A 20393-nucleotide genomic window follows, 5' to 3' on the forward strand; every position below is an offset into this window, starting at 1 on the left:
AAGTGGATAATGATCTGTTGATACATCCATTTACAGTAGATGAAGTTAGAGATGTTCTTGAAGTTAGAGATGTTCTTTTCTCCATGGAACAGGACAAATCTCTAGGTCCAGATGATTTCAGCCATGCATTTTATCAACACTTCTGGAGTGAAATTGGTCATGATGTGGCGGGGTTTATTATCAGTCGTGCAAATGAAGGGGGTTTTCCAAAGGGTATAAATGATGCACTATTAACGTTGGTGCCTAAGAAGACGATACCTGCCACTATGGGGGATCTTCGCCTGATTGCTATGTGTAACGTCACATATAAAATATTCTCAAAGATGTTGGCCAACCATTTGAAAATTGTCCTTGATAAAGTGATTATGGATACGCAGAGTGCTTTCATTCCTGGTTGACTTATTACAGATAATGTGCTTGTTACTTTTGAGGTTATACATTATTTAAACCAGAAAGGGGGGGGGGGGGNGGGGGGGGGGGGGTAAAGACGGATGGTGTGCGTTAAAGCTGGATATGGCTAATGCGTACGATAAGATGGAATGATCATTTCTTAAAGGAATTATGTAGCACACGGGTTTTCATGATCAATGGATTGAGTTGTTTATGCGTTTTGAGTCACAATCGTCCGGTATAAAGTTGGAGTAAATGGCAAGGTTATTAAACTCATAATGCTAACTTGTGGTTTGATACAAGGAGATCCACTGTCCCCATACTTGTTGATTTTATGAGCTAAAGGCCTCTCATTTTTGTTATCTGAAGCGGCTCGACAGAATACGATTTCTCCGTGTGTTGTGGCTAGAGGTGCGCCTGGTATTTCGCATTTATTTTTTGTGGATGACAGCCTCCTATTTTTCAAAGCTACTTTCCTTGAAGCAGAAGCAGTCAAGAATTGCCTTATTACCTATGAGAGGACATCTGGACAATTAGTTAACTTTGGGAAGTCTTGTATTATTTTTAACCGTAACACTAGTGAAGCTATAAGGGGTGTTGTGACAACGGTATTTAATGTGTGTCAAGCTGATAATATTAGGAGATACTTGGGATTATTTATGGGGATTGGCCGTAATTAAAGAAAAGTATTTTCCTACATTGAAACTAAACTTAAGAACTGTTTGTGTGGGTGGAATAAAATGATATTGTCAAGGGCGGGTAAGGAAGTTCTAATTAAAAGTGTGGCCCAAGCTCTACCAACATACTCTATGAGCATTTATTGCTTGCCTATCTCCTATTCTGAGCGCATTGAGAGGGTGATGAATAAGTTCTGGTGGGAGTCTAGTGGCAATGGAAATGGAGGTATAAGGTGGATGGCGTGGAACAAAATGTGTGATCCAGAGGTACATGGCGGCATGGGTTTTAAATGCTTACAGAAGTTTAATGTAGCATTGCTTGCTAAACAAGGATGGAGATTATTGACAAACCCTATGTCTTTGGCAGCCCAGCTTTATAAAGCTCGGTACTATTCGCATGGGGAATTTTTGGATGCAAAGATTAGTGCTAATCCTTCTTTATATTGGAGGTCTATCTTGGTTGGACAAGATGTTTTACAACAGGGATGTTACAAAAGGATTGGCAATGGTCATTCCACAAAGGTTTGGAATCAGCCTTGGCTTCCGAACATAGTAGATCCATGTGCAGTCTCCTATGCTCAATAATGATGAAAATACCACGGTTAGTGATTTGCTTGATTCTGATACTAATGACTGGGATTTTAATAAAGTAAATACTATTTTTAATTCCCGTGATGCTGACCTTATTCTGAAAATCCCAGTGACGTACCAGTTTGAAGACCAATGGTGCTAGAAGTAGGGGTGAGTATCGGTCGGTTTCGATTAATAACCTAGCGATAATCGAATAACCAATGGGATTTTTTAAGGCTTTATAACCAACTGAAACCGACCGAACATTTAGCTATAACCGACCGAAACCGAATATGTCAGTTTCGGTCGGTTATTTTGGTAACCGAATAACTGAAGATATGTTAACCTAAGTTGTACTGCTGTAGCATCCACATTAATATTCAATAATTTTATAGCAAAAATACATTCATACAGTGCTAAATTACCATCCCAATTTTCAGGATTCAAAGTTCAAATTGCCAATCCAAATTGAATAATAAACAAAACATTCAATATGAAACAAAGTTCAAACTGCCAATCCAAACATACACGAACATGCTTCAAACTGCCAATCAAAGAACAAAGTTCCATACCTGCTTCAATCTTCAATGCTTTAAACTGCCAATCCAAACAACAAAGTTCTACACCTGCTACTTGCATCCAAATGTTAATTAAAAGTGAGTATATAAAAATTGAGATATTATAATTTATACATAATCAATTAATCTAAAGTCTAAACAGTTAGTAACTTACACTGTCAATTGACTCTTGTTCTTCTATTCTTCTAATCAATCACCGGATCCAAACTCATCTTGGACATATCTAAATCATACCAAATCACAAGCATTAAATAAATAAATAACAATAAGGAAATTATAATATTTAAGATAAAGAAATTATTTTGATACTAACCCATGTCAAGTTTATACATCTCTCCAACATCATGCCCAACTAAATCAATCATTGAACTGAGATTTTTTCTTCTCGTAACCAATCTTGAGTGCACACAAGAGCTTGTACAATTTTAGGAATTAATGAATTCCTATAAGTATCAAGCACACATCCATCTGTGCGAAATGCAGATTCAGATGCTACGATAGGAACAAGAACTGCCAATATATCACGAACCATGCATGAAAGAACGGGAAATCTATGTGCATTTTCTTTCCACCATTGGAGAACATCAAATTCACCACTACCAATCTGAGTATCAAGCTCTTCATTGATGTAGTTATCCAATTCATTTTTCTGCTCCCCACGTCCAATTTCAACCAAATACTTTTGAAAGTCACTTTCAATGTTTAGAACATTATTTAGACTATGCAATCCATCGTCTTCATCCCATTATTGGCACTCAATAGTTGAGAATAATTGCTACGCTCGCCTTGTGAAGCTTTCAACAACTCATGGTATTCACTAAACAACTTACTAGTCACTTCTCTAAGTTTAGAACACAACACTGAAGTTTGATCAACTAAATACATTCTCTTAAAACAAAAACCACCAAAGACATATTTCCTTCTAGGGTCAAGAACAATTGCAACATAAAGTAGCATATTCATTTTCTCAACATTCCCCAAATATTTGTCAAATTTCTCCTTCCTTCTTGTTGTCATAGCACTAAATTGAGGGTCAGAACTCATTATCCAATCACGCAAAGTACAATACAATTCACATATTTCAGGAAAGTAAGCATTACAAGTCATATATGTAGTACCAGAAACCTTCAATGCGAAGTCATAGAACCGTTGCAAAAACTTACTAGTCTTCCTAACAGTTTCCCAATCCTCATGATCGGGTGTGTCATTATTCAACACAAGTTCATGCCTATAATTGTGGTCAATCTCTTCAATTCTCTCAAATGCTCTTTCAAAATTTTGAGCAGCCTCTAACATCAAGTATGTAAAATTCCACCTAGTGCTACAATCCATGCTCAACAAAGATTTAGATTGAATTTTTTCCAATTGTACACATTCTTTAAACCTATGCAATCTAGCCAGTGATTGTCTCGCATACCTCACCACGGATCTAACATGAGCAATTGATTCATTCACTTCATTCAACACTTCCGTGACAACCAAATTAATTATGCGTGCAACACATTTCATATGAATGAATTTTCAAGTATGTAGTAGCCACATCATTTGAACTAGCATTATCCACGGTAATTGTGAAAACCTTGTCTATTGCCCAATCACGCAAACATTTTTCAATCATCTTACCAATATCTTCACCTTATGACTACTAATTGGACAAAAATTAATTATTCTCTTTTGCAATCTCTAATTATTGTCAATAAAGTGACAAGTAAGACACATATAATTTTCCCTTTGCAATGATGTCCAAGTGTCTGTGGTAAGTGATACCCTAAGTGAAGACAATTACATTAACTTAGACAACTTTTGTTTCTCATCCAAATACATAGCATAACAATCCCTAGCAATAGTCCATCGTGATGGAACCTTAAACCTAGGACAAGCAATATAAAATCATTTTCTAAAACCCCAAAGTCAACAACTTGAAAGGTATTTCATGATTTATAATCATTTCGGTAATGCTCTTCCTAAGTGCCTCGGCACTATACTTTGCACAACCTAATGATCCTTTCCCTTCAATTGATGGGACAAGCAATTCAATTTGGATAGGGTCACTACTAGCACGGGGCATTTTTGGACAGCTTTTAACATGAGCTTTTAGTGAACTAGTGCCGTTCATTTTAGGATCAACAAACAATTCTTTCATACAATAATTGCATCTAGCTTTTCGCTCACACTTGTCATTACTAATTCTAGTAAAATGATCTCATACCTCAGATCTTGGTCGGCTAATCTTTCTTTTCTTATTTTGATTTTCTTCATCATTACACTAAGTTCCAACAGTTGGTGCAATCTCTGGCTCATTTTCAACCGTATCATCAGTATGCATTGATCTCACTGTTGATATCTATAATTTTAAAAAAAATTAATACTGGAATTTAAAACTAAACAATGAATAAACTGAAATTAAAACTAAATAGTGAATAAACACTGTAAAGCCAAAAAGTGAATAAACACTGTAAACTGAAATTAAAACTAAAACCTAAGACTTAACACTGGAATTTTTTTTTCTATCAATAAACCAATGAGAAAATTTCACTTTTGGTCCTGTGACTATTGGGGTCTTGCTAATTTGAGTATGTGACTTTAAAAAGCAACAATTTAGTCTTCTAACTATGAATTTTTTAACAGATTTGGTCCTCCCGGCCAAATGTTGCCGGAAAAATCTAAATGTTTTTAAATTGTTTATTCATGGGGGTAAAAGGGTCAATTCACATCATTTCTTCTTCTTCCTCCTTTATCCCCACCACCATGATTTCCTCCGTCAAAGCCGACTAAGAATCTGTAAACCCATTCTTCCTCAAGAACTCCAGCACGACTTCCACGTCCGGCACCGCCATAACTAACTTCCCACCACCACCACCAACGACGGAGAATTCAAGAACAGCGCGGCGGAGGTGGTGGAGGCGGAGGAGAGGTGGTTCTTGGGAAAAGAGTGAGGACAGCAAAGGGTGAGAGTCAAAAGTAGGAATTGATGATTGGAACTCCGGAATCGGGTGTCGCATGTTCCGTATGAATAAATATGAGTGCGCGTATATAGTAAGAGAGAGAGAGAGAGAGAGAGATACAGAAATATAGTGAGAGAAAGTAAGAAAATATGTGTTGTTTTGTTTAACGAAATGCTGTAATACTGACGCCAACGGGAAGTTGTGAAAGACATTATCTTACCAGCTTTGAAAAGTAAAGAAGGTGGCACCTTTAAGTTTATGTTTTTTTTTTCCTCAACCCCGTGTGGGTCTAGGTTAAATTTCTCTCTAATACTAGTAGTATTTAATGAGGTCTCAATCCCATAACAGGAGGAAGAAGAAGATATGGACGGTGGGGATAAAGGAGGAGGAAGAAGAAAGGACGAGAAATGACCCTTTTACCCCCATGAATAAACAATTTAAAAACATTTAGATTTTTCCGACAAGATTTGGCCGGTGATTTGGCTGAGAGGACCAAATCTGTTAAAAATGCATAGTTAGAACACTAAATTGTTACTTTTTAAAGTCGCATACTCAAATTAGCAAGACCCCAATAGTCACAGGACCAAAAGTGCAATTTTCTCATAAACCAACTTTAACTTTAACTATGAGCAATTGAGTATGTTACTTAATAAACTGAAATAAAAGTTAAAAATTACCTTTGAAATTTGAATAGCTTATTGAAATTATGGAGCCTCGGGACCTTGATTTATGGAATCTAGACTCTTGAAACCACTGTAAATTTTTAAAAATAAACTTCAATATGATTTTTTTATTTAAATCAAATTATCAAATTGAACAAACAATCAATATGCAAGAAACTAAAGAAAGATTGTAATTTGTAACTTACCCTTGAGTTGGATCTTGAAAGCACCGAAGGTCGAAGTAGTGAACTGAAGAGTCTGAGTCTGAGAAGGGTGAGGGCCGGCTGGGCTGTGAGAGGCGGTGGGCGGTGAGCGATGACTCTGGCGAAGGCAGCAAGGCAGTGAGAGCCTGAGCGCCCATCGGCGAGAGGGGAAGGCGAGTGGCTGAGATTCAAAGAGCGATTCAGAGAGGCTGGGCTGTGAAGGCTGCGATTCAGAGAGCGAGGCAGAGAGGAATTTAGGGTTTGGCTTTGGCGACTTGAAGAATGAAGATGATGAGGGCGCTGGTCAAGGTCTCGAGAAGGGTGAGACCGAGTGGCTGAGATTTGAGAAATGGTCGTTGAGATTGGTGCTACTGGCCTACTATAGTACTAATTACTAATACAATAATACTTTATTAATATATATATATATATATATATATATATATATATATGGTGTCGGTTATTTAGTGACCGCAGTTTTGAATGGGTGATAACCGATAAAATAACCGAATAATCAATTTTTTTTCCTTATAACCAATAACCGAGTGATAACCAAAATTTTCGGTCGGTTCAGTTACCGATTATCAGTTTTCACGGTTTTTCGGTAATTATGCTCACCCCTAGCTAGAGGGATGATATAAGCGGTTGATATTCGATCAAGCATGGATACCGAATTCTGAACGGATGGCATGAACATGGGAAGCCTTCGTCTGAGGTATGGATAGATATGTGGCGCTTGAAGATCCCCCCAAACATTCAGAATTTTTTGTAGCGTTGCGTCCACAATGTGTTGCCCACCATGGTTGCTTTGTCTAATAGAAGGGTTGTGGTTAATGTTTCATATCCTCTCTTGTCATAGTCCGGAAACATTGCATCACCTAATGCATGAATGTACGCAGGTTGTTCCACTCTGGAATGAGTTGAGCAGTAACCATATTGTCGACACTAGTTTTGGTTTCGCTGCATGACTGACTGACATACTAGCGCAAAGAAGTTTGCTGCATAAGCTTCGTTGCATAGCAACTTGTTGGTATATATGGCGAGGTAGAAATTATGTGATTTGGAATAATAAGGCTTGGAATGTGTTGCATATTAAGTTTGAGGTTAATCACCTTGTGAATGATTGGCATGGTGCTTTGAATGCGACACTACAAGGCCGAGGACAGATAGTCTCAATGTTAAGTAATTCCCCAATCCCAGAAGGTGTGGTAAAAGTTCATGTTGATGCGGTTGTATTCCATGATACTAGGCAGACATATTATGATGTGGTTGTTATGGATAGATGTGGTGGCTTTATTGCAGCTAAGAATGGCCCGTTACAATGCTTGAATGATGCTCATTTAGCAGAAGCTTTGGCTATTAAAGAAGCACTCTTGTGGGTTAAAAATAGGGATTTCTCAAATATTGTACTTTTTTCTGATTGCCAGATGGTGTAGAACTTGATTAATGGTTCCTCGGTGGATTTCTCTTACGCTGGTTGTGTGATTAGTGAGTGTAGGAATTTTCAAAGACACTTTGAATCAGTGTCCTTCATATTTATTTCTAGATCTGTGAATCAGTCTGCTCATGCATTAGCTCGACCAACTAGTTCTCAAACTAGTGCTTGTTGTTGGCTTTATTCTATTCTGTCGTGTATTCATCATTTGATTTAATGAAAGCTGTTCTTTTGTTTTCAAAAAATAAAACAATTTATTCAAGCACCAATGCACCATAAATATCAAAACATCAATTCATTAGTACAATTATCTTCTACAAGTATGTAAAGTATTTCAAAATACACAAGAATCCATCATCTACTTCAAAATACAATGAACAATTCCAATCACCAAGTCTAAATGTTCATAAAGTTTTAATCAAATACATATCTACTCTATATAAGTTGATACACAATCTGCCCATTCGGAATGCACTAGATCAATATTTGTTTTGTCGTAAACAGTTTGTTGGAACTATATGTCAAAAATATATGAATAGTAAATATATAAGTACTCAACATAACCACAATATGAATAATTTTATAAAATTAATTGAAATAATTAAAAAGGGATGATAAAAACCTTATCATTGCTTGAACAGATTCTTTATCACCAATGTCTGCCACATGCTCAATTAAAGTTTTCATGTAAGCCATGGTATAGAAACCACATTGGTTATATGTTGGACCTAATGTCGTTGCAATAGTTTGGAATTGGAACTGAACTGTAGTTGTCCCCACATGAGTATATATTACAATACGGTAATGTTGTTTTAATCAACTTGAGTCTATATTGCAACGACATTAGGTCCAACATATAATTTTTCATTTGGAATGGATTAATTCATTATATATAAAGATATAATAAACACTTGCCCATAATTTTGTGTGTGTGTTCTGGATCAGGTGAGGATCTATTATTAGGTGAGGACCCCGTGGACTAATCTAGATCATCCATTTGGAATGATCTAACGGGTATGAATGCAACTGCACAACAAAGTGGGAGGGATGCACAACAATCACACGATGAATGCACAACAAACTGAGACCGGATGCACAACAAATTGAGAGCGAATGCACAACAAATTGAGAGCGAATGCACAACAAACTGAGCATGATAAATTAAATCTATTGCATAGAATTAATCACAATCAATGAATTATTTAAATCAAAGAATAAGATCAGTCCACAAGATCCTCACCTAACTATAGGTCCTCATTTGATCCTATATATATAGGTTTAGGATCAAGTGCGAAGCACTTCTCAGGTAAAAAATGCGCACAAATCTCATCCATTAATTTCATCCAAATCTACTGCTCATTTTAAAAAAATGGCACTTCGAATTAACAAAACCTGTGCACTTAAAAGCACAAAGACAGACACTTGAAGGCACAAAAATGTGCATTTGAAGGCCAAAATTATGCATTCAAAGGTGCAAAATTGTACAATCGAAGCAATTTATGGTACCAAAAAGGGGAAGTTATTCAACTTAAGTGTTATTGAAGCAATTACCCTTACAAATCGTTTGTAAATCTCACAAATTTCATTAAAAATTTAGTTATACGTTGTTGAAAGAATGCAAAAGATATAATAAACAATTGCCCATAATTGTGTACTTGAAGGCACAAAAATGTGTGCTTGAATGCCAAGATTCTGCACTCGAAGCCATAAATATGTGCAATTAAAGCAATTTATGGTACCAAAAAGGGAAGTTATTCAATTTTAAGTGTTATTGAAGCAATTGCCCAAAGAAATCGTTTGCAAATCTCACAATTCAATTAGAAATTTAGTTATTGATTATTGAAAAGAAGGCAAAACATATAATAAACACTTACCCATAATTGTGCACTTGAAGTCACAAAAATGTGCACTTGAAGGCATAAAATGTGCACTTGAAGACCAAAATTCTGCACTCGAATGCATAAATATGTTCAATCAAAGCAATTTATGGTAGCAAAAACCGAAGTTATTATACTTAAGTGTTATTGAACGAAGCAATTGCCTATACAAATCGTTTGTAACAAATTTCATTAGAAATTTAATTATAGATTATTGAAAAGAAGGTGAAACATATAATAAACATTGGCACATAAATATGCAATTGAGCGCACAAAAATGTGCACTTGAACGTACAGAAATGTGCACTAAAATGCCAAATTTTTGCACTCAAAGGTAAAGCTAAGTACTGAGACAAAACATATGCACTCGAAGAAGGAAAAATATGTACTTGAAGAAGGAAAAATGTGCAATCGAAAAAAAAAAAAAAAAAAAAAAAAAACATCTAAACTTACCTACTCAAAATTACCACAATGCCACCACGTGTTTTTTAATTCTTCTTCATTTTGGACTATTGATTTGGACTGGATCTACAGTTGAGATTTAACTCTATTTTTTTCCTAAAGCCTTCTTCACATATGATCCATAATATATATATATATATATATATCATATGAGATCACATGTTTAGGTGAGATTGTGAGATCAAATCTTGTGCATCAATGTAATAATTTTAATGGTCTAGATTGATTAAGATTCCAAGTTGAAGTGTGTGCGAATGATGATTAAATGTGTGCGAACAGTGATTAAGTGTGTGCGAACGGTGATTAAATGTGTGCGAACGTAGTGGGTGTGTCAATCAATCTAGACCATTAAAAATTTTAAATTGATGCACAAGATTTGATCTCACAATATTTTAATGATCTAGATTGATTAAGATTCCAAGTTGGAGTGTGTGCGAACGCTGATTAAATGTATGCGAACGAAATGGTTGTGTAAATAAATCTACACCATTAAAATTTATTAGATTGATGTACAAGATTTGATCTCACAATCTCACCTAAATAGGTGATCTCATAGGAACCCTCCCATATATATATATATATATATATGAGAGTTCAGATGTGGCATGCTCCTTAAGTGTGGTCGTGCGACCTTTTTTTCAGCCATTAGATTACAACAAGTCATCAAATAAATGTGCAATATACATGTGTTAAAATACCCACCATTCTACGTACTAAAATGCACCAGAGGACGGATAAAACACACTATTACACACTATAACCACATGCACCTATTCACTTAAAATTCATCAACAGACGTAATAAAACGCGTCACTCTACGTATTAAAATGCACCACAACGTGTCTCATGTCAGATTATAAACATTCACTATTTACACATTAGAAAACATGTGCTAAAATATGCATCATTCTATGTATTAAAATACACCACAACATGTGTTAAAATTCACAATTCTACTTATTAAAATCCTCATTCCAAATTATAAACATGCACTATTACACTTATTAGAAAACATGTGTTGAAATACACATCATTCTACGTATTAAAATGCACCAGATGACGGATTAAAACACACCATTCTACAACACAGGTAATGTACCAACATACGTAATAAAACGCACCACAACATATATTAAAACGCTTCAATTCACGTTAATGTACCAACATACTTAATAAGACGCACCACAGCATATATTGAAACGCACTACACCATGTACTAAAATGCACCATTTCAATTCACGTAATATAGATAGTAAAATTATCATAACACCCTCCACTTAACATACGCGAACTGCACTTGCCAGCATAAGATTTATCCAATCTGACAACACAGATACGGCCGCATAACCGCATGGGAGCTCACCGTCGCATTTTGTAAACACTGTGTCCAACACACACATACATGGTCGGGTGGAGTTCAAAGTGAATTTTGTATATAAAACCTGAATTTCGAACCTATCTCTTTTCCCAAATACCGCCTACTAAACCAATGAATTAAACTTAGGCGGACAATGTTTTTTTTAACAGACTTGATGCAAGTGCAATAGTGCATACACTAAAAATGGTAACACTGAGCCAAGGAAAACGCTTTTTATTAAACCAAACACAAGCAGATCTTCACATCATTCAGGGATCCAACTTTTATTTAACTCAAGAAGGGATTTTCAGGGGAACTCATATTCAAAGGAGCATAATTTATGAAGATGAACAAGTTAAAAGCGCAGGTATAAAAACACTAGTATTTCCTATAAGCTAGCTCCCTTACTGCGTCGGCCAGGTGTTTCTCAATCCGAATGCTCTTAACCCACTTGGCGTTTATGTCGACCCTCTCAAGGCTTTGCTTCAAGCTCCTGGCAATAAAAGGCCTGGTGCGAGTTGCAAAGAACTCCTCCACCTCTTTCGCCTTCTCATATGATGAGAACTGCAGTAAGAGGATGAAAAAAGAAGTTGATTAAAAACACATAATTTCATGAATCCCCCTTGGCAAATGATGCTATGATATCAGCAGTGCACCAAAAGATGTTGCATCACCGTGTTGAATATTCATCAAGTATATGAATTACCAATCATATCTTTCAAGTAAATATTCATTGAAGTTCACCTAGCTTCGTGACAGTGCACCAATTGGAACTAATAAGTAAATACAAAGACTGAAATGAGGGCAGATGTAACTAACCGGAGACACAACTGCAGTGACAAAGCGGGTTACTAGAAATCCCGGACCATAAATTTTGCATAGGTTATCCCAGTTATCCTGCATCAAAATCATTCAGTAATCCCTTTCAAAGCAATGTCGCCTATTACAGCAAGAAACTAAAATGCACTCACTTTAAACCAGTTCCAAGCAACTTCTCGTCCTTCAAAACTAACAGCAAGCCCAAATACAGCATCTTGACTCCGGACCTAAATTTCATAAGAATGGAAAAACATGAGAAATTTTAAATGCCAAGAAACCATTCAAAAAACATATTGAGCTTTTATATTAACAGAGTAACTTTCAAGATTGAGATTACCTCCGAAGACAGCATGAAGTTCAGAACTTCAAGAATGATTTCAGGGTCCCGAGAAGATGATAATGAACCTAAAGAACAAGGACATTACTTTATCCAAGGCATTACCAAAATCTAATTAATTCCCACACTTGTTTAACGAATTAATAAATAATGTTTACCTAAGATGCGAGTCTTCTCTTGGCTAAGGTCAGTCTCTCTGTAAACTCTCAAGAGTGCTTCAAACCCTGATCTATTAGATTTGTTGACATTTTGCATTACAGCCACATATACAGCCTGCAGAATAATAAAAGGAGAAGGGGGATGCATCTGTGAGCTTTACTATCACTATATTCAGGAACGCATTTTAAGTGTAGAAATCATAACCTTTCTCAAGTCTGGAGGAAGAACAGGTGTATTTCTATCATCCAGGAATATATGGAAGCGTCTGTTTGCTTCATTTATTGTTGCATCATGCCCAAATACTGCCAATGCATTAAGAAGTTCCCCCCTCAACATGGCATCTAAATGGCCTTCCCCTTGTTTGGGATCCCAGCCAAGCCTCCTGTTGAAGAAAATACACATGAAAACACAAAAAGGCTGACCATACATGATTAGGCATGAAGTTATATAGTTAATTTAACACATGAAGTTATCACCTCATCAACATAAAAAGGCTGACCATACATGATTAGGCAAAACATATCAAGATGCAATCAAGTATACTCCTAAATTTCAAATACACAATATAAGTATGATTTTCAAACATGTGAAGTTCTTTAAATCTCTGCAAACCCCAATTAGCATATTTAAAGGACAATTTCATTCTCTCTTATATCTTTTCAGTTTCACTTTCTCCTCATGGACCTCATCTAAATTTAGTGCCATTTTTCTCTGGATGAGAGAATGTACATAAAAGTTGAGGAACATACTCTGCAGAATACTGGAAAAGGTTAATGAAAAACAGCTTGATGTCATTAAGTAATTCAGGAGCAGCATCGGCCACAATCCTTGCAACTTTATAACTTATCTGCATAATGAAGAGAAAAGACTGAAATTGCAGATCGCCCTTAAAAAAGAAACACAAGTAGTCATCAGAAAGTTGAGAAATTACACTTATCAAGTTAGATAGAACAGTATAGTTAAGCTCCTCCCTGTAAGCTGACATCAATGCAAGTAAAGACGACAAAGGCTGATGGCATGCCATGGATAAGGCAAATGAATCATCCAAAATGCCTGTTCAAACAGTAAGTATACTATAAGTATTCCACTCTAATAATCATATGAAAAAAGACACAAACATTGTAGTAATTACCATATCTATCATTTGTTGACAAGAACTTGTTCTCTATTGCATGTCTAAGTCTTGCTGAAAGGTTTTCATCATATTTCACCCGATAGAATCCTGTCTGCTCCACATTAACTTTTATCCAGGAATCACTTTTTGACTGTGAGCTAAATAATTCATTTATATCAAGAGCTTCTGATTTCGTCTGCAGCAGGAAACTCTTGCGAGCATCATATGAGCTACAGCAGAGTGTTACTGGAACTATCCACTGCCCATCTCCATGGGTACCACTCAACAGAAATTGTGACTGTCATAAAATGAAATAGATACTCCATTAAAGTTCCAAAAATTCATATTAAACAAGACAGGAAATAGTATGTAGTATGAAGATCTCAATAAAAATTGTATGTTCTAGTCAGAGAAAACCTGCTCAAATTCCAACTTATGGTCATTTATCTTGACAGAGACTACTGGATAACCCATTTGCTTTGTCCAGGAATTCATTAGGCTGTTCACTGGTTCACCAGACACTTCCTGGAGGACAGACCATAAATCTTCTGTCTTTGCATTTGAGCAAGCATATTTTTTAATGTATGCAGCAAGTCCGCGCTAGATTTGAGAAAGAAAAAGTAAAATCCATAAGTTGTCACATGGCAATTAACAAAGGCTGCACAACTACAAGAATAGGAAGGTAAAGAAAATCACATTCATATATTATAATGTGTAGGCATTTCCATCATCTTCGAAATTTCATCAAAAGAGATGTACTGGTGGAAGGGGAAGAGAGGGTGGGAGGATTTTGGAAGTTCCTATTAAACTCATATCATGTAGAATTCTTCCACAGAATTTAAAATTATATATTTTGACTCTTCTTCAGTAAAGAATGTATAATATATATTTCAACCACTTAAGAGTTGATTTTCTTAATTACAGATTGAAAGTTAGAGGAACCATTTATTATACCATAACAAATATAGAAAACGTGAAGTATAGTTAGTTCTCAAGAAATATATTGAAGAAGAAAGTCAGAAACACATTGAAACAATGGCAAACCTGAAAACGTTCAGCACCAAGATAGCTTTGTAACATCCGAATCAAAGATGCACCCTTTCTATAACTAATTGCATCAAAAATTTCATCAATTTCACTAGCATGGTTGATGTCAACCTGAAAAGAAAATAATTTATGATACTTAACAAGTTGATATGCTCAAATAAAGGTAGAAAATAGGAATAAACAATTAATAACCCTTTTTACCTCAATGGGGTGTGATTCTGCAAGCCCATCAAGTCGAAGCCCCTCTGTGCTTTCATCAAGAAATTGAGTCCAAATAGACCATTCTGGGAACAAGCCATCAGCAGCCAAGTAGCTCACCTGACACAAACAGACAGAATAACCACCAATAGTAAACAAACTACAGTCCACAAATCAAAGCATGCACATTGAATCAAACAGCATACCCATGTTGCAAACCCCTCATTCAGCCATAGATGGGTCCACCATTCCATTGTCACGAGATTGCCAAACCATTGGTGTGCAAGTTCATGAGCTACTACAGTTGCAACCTAAAGCCATCAAAACAAACATTATTAATCTATAATAGATGCTGCAATGATGTGATAGACTGATAGTCTTCTTAGATGGGTCCACTATACTACAGCTCCCATCAACAGAATAATAGCAAGGCAAATGCCAGCAGATCAACATTACTCTTTGCTTGTTTGCGGCTGCAGAGTGCTTATCATCATAAAGCAAAGCAGTTTCTCTATACGTAACAAGACCATAATTCTCCATGGCCCCGGCAGCAAAGTCAGGAATTGCTATCATGTCTAATTTAGGTAGGGAATATGGCACTTCAAAATACCTGCAAGATTTTTAAAGGAAATTAGAAACACACTTTCAATATTCCATCCCATTTTATGTGTCCAATTCAATTAAAGAGGGTGGTTTGTTGATTCAACTTGTTTACAAATTTTTTATATTAATTAATTTAGTGTCAATGCATAAATGTTTAGAAAAAACATTAAAAGTTTTATCAAACACAAAATGTTGAATTTTAAAATTGTAGGAAAGAGAAAATAAGTAAATAAGAAAACAATTGGGTTGACCTTCAAATAGTAAACATGACTCAAAATGAAACATAGAGAGCATTAGTTGAGAACTGTAAGGCTCTATTTGGCATGCCTAGCTGAAAAGCTAGCGGAAAGCTAAAAGCTAAAAAGCTAGTAGCTAATAAGCTAACTAATTGAAATTAAAGTGTTGGGTAAAATTAATTGTTGAATTAGTTGATTAGTGTAAAAAGTTATAAATTAAGATATTAGGATTTTGATTAATGAAGGTTAGATGGTGTCACTTTTGTAAATTAATAATGATAAAAAAGGAAAAATGTTAAAAAGTCAAGAGCTTATTTTGAAACGCTACTCCTAAAATGCAATACTTTCAGCAAACTGAATGTTTTATTGCATGGAAGGCAGGCACAACTGCAAATGTTTCAATTCTTCACACCAAATATTGAAAGCTTTCCTTTGTTGAACCATCATGTTACAAATACAAAGAAGATCCAACCATCCATTTCAGAAATTTTGTAAATGGGGATGGGAGGCAACATGTGTCAGCAAAGCTCACAAAATCCATCCGTGTCTATCAGTGAATTGCTTGTCAATAAGATTATAAGAGTATAATGGAAGCAATAACCCAGTATATTTGAAAGTTCAAAGAATATTGCCATCTCCTTTTGAGTTCAGTCAGTTGCTTTAAAACTCCAGAGTGTGGGCAGCACTAACACTCACACTTGTAACTTTTATTACTGGGTTAGGATAGGGTTATGAAAAGATCTTAAGAGTTAGGGCTTTGGAAATGATGTTTTGAGCTTAACTTCATAAAGCTACTTCAAAGAGCATATCAGAGTAAACTAAAAAACACTTTGCAAAAGGCAGCTAAAATGACAACCACATTTAAGACATTTTATTTAAAGCCTATACAAAAGAATATAGTGCTTGTTTGGCCCACAAGTTATTAGAGCTTATGTACTCCAAATAGTTTGAGTTAGCACAAACACTGAAGCAAAAAGAAAAAAAAAAAAAAAAAAGATTTCAAAGACCGGCCAAATAGGCACATAATGTAAAAGTGATTATTTAAATTGTTTATCCAGATTGAGCATAAGCGTAAAATAAACTTTACTACATATGTAACATCTACTGATGCTTGCAGTGGGATTGAAGACCATTTTCCTCACTTGTGTTATTCACTCTTCTCTCTATATGACTACCTCTCTTTTCTTTCTTTTTCTTGTCTTTTTTTTTTCTTACTGGTGAGGGCATATTAAAGAGCCCTTATCCTCTTCTCGAGAAAATCACCTCAATTATATATTTTCAATTCAAAATCAAAAGTTCAACAAAAAAATGAATCAGCCAATTGAAGTTCAACTTACTCTTTATAAATTCCCAGTGTTTTTACAGCAACATCTAAAGCAAACTTTCCTTGATTTGCTTTGCCAACTTGGCAGTATACCCTAACAGGAATCCCTGCAGAAAATTAAAACACTTTTGTAAGGGTACTACAGATTTGTTTATGGAACAGAAAGATTAGTTATGACTACAAATATACCATCAGGTGTATGATCTTCAACATAATCGAATAAGCCAACAACAATTGCCACCAAGTATGTGGACATGATTGGAGATTCTTGATAACAAACTATTTTTGTATCCCCATTCGATTTGTCTTCAATGACTGGCATGTTGGAAAGAGCTACTAGTTCAGATGGTACTTCTAATGTCATCTTGAACGTGGCCTGACAAGTTATCAACAGCAAATGTAGAAAAGAGTCAAAATTCATTCTTTGATTTGTTATTATTTATTAAGCAGCATACTACATAGGTAACTTAAAATAGTATACAGAGCAAAAAATAGAGTACCTAGTGAAGGCAGCTGCACAAAAAGTTTTAATAAAGACAAGTAGATCATTGCTTAAAACAAATTGCCCTCACACTCACTAAATAAATGAAGAAGGAAAACCTCTTGATGATGCAAACATAAAAGGTAAACATATAAATAGCTAGCAAAACAGTCTACTTGTCAATGGAAGAAAGAGTTCTATTGAATCAATCAAATGCAGAATACTGTTGCAGACTAGCAAGTTTTATTTTTCAGTAATTTCCAAAACAACTTTTCCTTGAACTTACTAGATAAGTGCAAAAAGGCAAGCTCTTGATGGCACAAAGGCTGAATGTAACCTATAAAATAGCTAGCAATACAGCATACTTGCTAAAAGGAGAGTTCTATAAAATCAATTAAACTGAACCCACTCGGCAGAATAGCAGTTTGACTGTTCAGTAATTCTCAATAGATGAGAATGTACATAAAATACCTTAAAAGAAGGTTCATCCCAACATGGAAAGCATCGCCTTGCATCAGCTGGCTCAAATTGTGTAACAGCCATATTCTTCTTCTCCCCATTGTGCAAATAGGTACTGCATAGACTCAACTGAAGTTATAAATAATCCATACAGACTATTATATGCTAGAGCACTCAATATCAACAAAAGCAGACTAGTCCATATACAAAGAAAATGATGCAGAAGTTTAGCCTTAACCTTCTTCTAAGTTTAAGAGAGCACTAAGCAACAAACCACAGTAATATGGGATATTATATATTGTCATCTCATTCCTCAATTCGAGAAAAAAAAAAATTAATGGCTGCATAGCATAAAAAAATGTGTTCTTCTACAGTACATAGAATGATTATTTGACAAATTACCCTAAGAGGCTAGAATAAAATATAAATAGACCCCCAAATGCTATGGAACTACCAATCAAAATAAGAAGATAATAAACAAAGATAAATGGCCTATCACAATGCCCAATCATGCATTAATTTATCACATAATTACTTAAAATTTGAAGAATTTAAGCAGGTACCTTCTGTAAAACCCTTTCATCCTGTCATTTAGGGTTCCTTCAAAGGCTGCAATACTGAAAACTCCCAAACCAGTAGGCAAAGCCTCCCCGAACTCTGCCACCATAATCTCATCCTCCGCCAGCAACTCCACCTCCACTGCCTCCAATATCTATACAGATAAAGACAACAAGATCCACAAAATCAACAAATTTCGATAAGTATTCACTCAATTTGACTGGATTAAAAAAAAAAGTAAATTGAGTAAAAACAATGATCTTTTAATTTATTCAAGATGTCAAAGCCTATATGTGGACCTTGTGTTGGGCTTTGAAGACGACGGACTTGGGATTGACAGTAAGCTCTGCGGCATTGAGTACTAGGAACTTGGTGTCGGAGACGACGTCCACGGAGATGTCAACGGAGCCGGCGAATTTGCAGGCGACTAGGTCCGGCTTCAGCCGAATGTCGTAACGCTTTGGCACCGCGAATTGCGGGAGGCGAGGCTGGCCCTTGAATTGCTCGTACTTGGATTGCTCCATTTTCAGATTCTCTCTCTCTCTCTCTGTCTCTATCGGTATATGGAATGAAAGATTGGGTTTATCGATGAATGTGTGCGGGCATATATAGACAATCGGCGAGTAGAGATTTAGAAGGAAGCGAGCTCCTGAATGATTATAATTGATTTTAGGGGGAATTTGCTTAGGAGTTAGGACTTAGGAGGAGTGTATTGGACTAGGACTAGGACTTTTATAAACTTTTTAAATTTTGTGGGCATACAATTTAATTTTTTATAAAATCTCGTGATATTAGATTCAAATTTAGATAATTTTTTAAAGTTTATTTTGAAGGTTAAGAAATGAGATTTCATTAATGAAGTAATGGTCCGTTTGAACACTTGAAAAATATTTTTGAAAAAATAATTTTCAGAAAAATAACTTATTTTTTACAATATAATGTAATGTTTATTTGAATGTCAAAAAATCATCTTTATCTGGTTAGTTAAAGGTTTAAAAATTGCATTTTTATTTTAGTTAATTTTCTTAAAATGTATATATTATTTGTTATAAAATAATAATAATAATAATAATAATAAATGGTGGTGATGGTTGTCGTGGTGTCATTGTAAGATGATGGGTGGCGTGGTGGGGTAATAATAATTTGAAAAATTAGCTTTAAAAGATATGAGAGAGAAGATAAATACCCAAAAAATTCAGAAAGCGTCTTTCGATTAAAAATTTAGGAATAAATTTTCTATCAAATTGGGCATTTTCCATTGAACAGAATGAATATTTTCCTTGAGAGTTAATTCCCAAGAAACATTAGGTGCAATTAAAAGTCAAGACACTAAATTAAGAAAAGACCATAGTCGGGTGACCATTTTGGAAATTTTCTCTTTTTCCTTGAATACCAAGCATGGGAAAATCCAAAAAATTACCAAACTAAAGGACCAGACTAAGAGTCAATCGTCTTAGTCAAAGCATGAGCAAACTAATTTTTTTTTTGAGTACTACTGACTCTGTTACAATGTAGTATATGTTTAACCCACTCTCATCATCTATGTGGGAGTGTAAGCCGGGACACCGGGTGCCACTAGACCACAACGTCTTTGGCAGCAAACTAGTTCGTTGCTTTATGAATAAAATGAATAAAGTAGTATTGGAAAAATTAGCTATGTTTTTCATTTGAAGTTGCCATTTTGTGTCATAATTTTCAATAGGGTTCACTTCCAATTTTGATCGGGTTAAAGTAGATTTAGATTTTCCTTAATAAGATTTTAATTTGATATATTATACATAAAAAATGGATAATGAGTGAATGAGAAATTGATTTTCAAAATGTACTTATTTGAGTTGGGAAAATGGAGTTGGAAGGCTCTCAAAGAACATTTGCCCCACATTAGAAAGAGATGTGGGTTTG

At 35.3% G+C, this 20393-nt stretch overlaps 2 protein-coding genes across 2 annotated transcripts; one reads left to right on the top strand and one right to left on the bottom strand.

Annotated features, from left to right (window-relative positions):
* The first annotated feature begins 1130 nt into the window (after positions 1-1130).
* Positions 1131-1652, top strand: LOC116023496 (uncharacterized mitochondrial protein AtMg00310-like). The gene has a single exon (XM_031264498.1). It carries the CDS (start codon positions 1131-1133, stop codon positions 1650-1652), a length of 522 nt encoding a protein of 173 aa, XP_031120358.1.
* A 9718-nt stretch (positions 1653-11370) lies between these two features.
* Positions 11371-19164, bottom strand: LOC116022713 (aminopeptidase M1). Its single transcript, XM_031263550.1, has 19 exons — positions 18791-19164; positions 18497-18645; positions 17946-18048; positions 17183-17369; positions 17007-17100; positions 15287-15440; positions 15037-15141; positions 14834-14950; positions 14630-14743; positions 14003-14185; positions 13604-13883; positions 13403-13524; positions 13221-13318; positions 12676-12853; positions 12471-12585; positions 12313-12380; positions 12128-12202; positions 11976-12053; positions 11371-11720 (listed from the first exon to the last, which is right to left on the bottom strand). Exons 1-19 carry the CDS (start codon positions 19013-19015, stop codon positions 11535-11537), a joined length of 2631 nt encoding a protein of 876 aa, XP_031119410.1. The 5' UTR covers positions 19016-19164; the 3' UTR covers positions 11371-11534.
* Positions 19165-20393: the final 1229 nt, after the last annotated feature.

This window comes from Ipomoea triloba, chromosome 6, assembly GCF_003576645.1.
Source record: "Ipomoea triloba cultivar NCNSP0323 chromosome 6, ASM357664v1".
Lineage (NCBI taxonomy): Eukaryota > Viridiplantae > Streptophyta > Magnoliopsida > Solanales > Convolvulaceae > Ipomoea > Ipomoea triloba.

What these genes read in the sequence shown, in the direction of transcription:
- LOC116023496 (XM_031264498.1), top strand. Translation starts at nt 1,131, where the DNA reads ATGATATTGTCAAGGGCGGGTAAGGAAGTTCTAATTAAAAGTGTGGCC.
- LOC116022713 (XM_031263550.1), bottom strand. Translation starts at nt 19,015, where the DNA reads ATGGAGCAATCCAAGTACGAGCAATTCAAGGGCCAGCCTCGCCTCCCG. An exon ending in ATGAAAGGGTTTTACAGAAG is followed by an intron (nt 18,049 to 18,496) that starts GTACCTGCTTAA and finishes GAGTCTATGCAG; the next exon opens with TACCTATTTGCACAATGGGG. An exon ending in TTGCTTGGAACTGGTTTAAA is followed by an intron (nt 12,054 to 12,127) that starts GTGAGTGCATTT and finishes ATTTTGATGCAG; the next exon opens with GATAACTGGGATAACCTATG.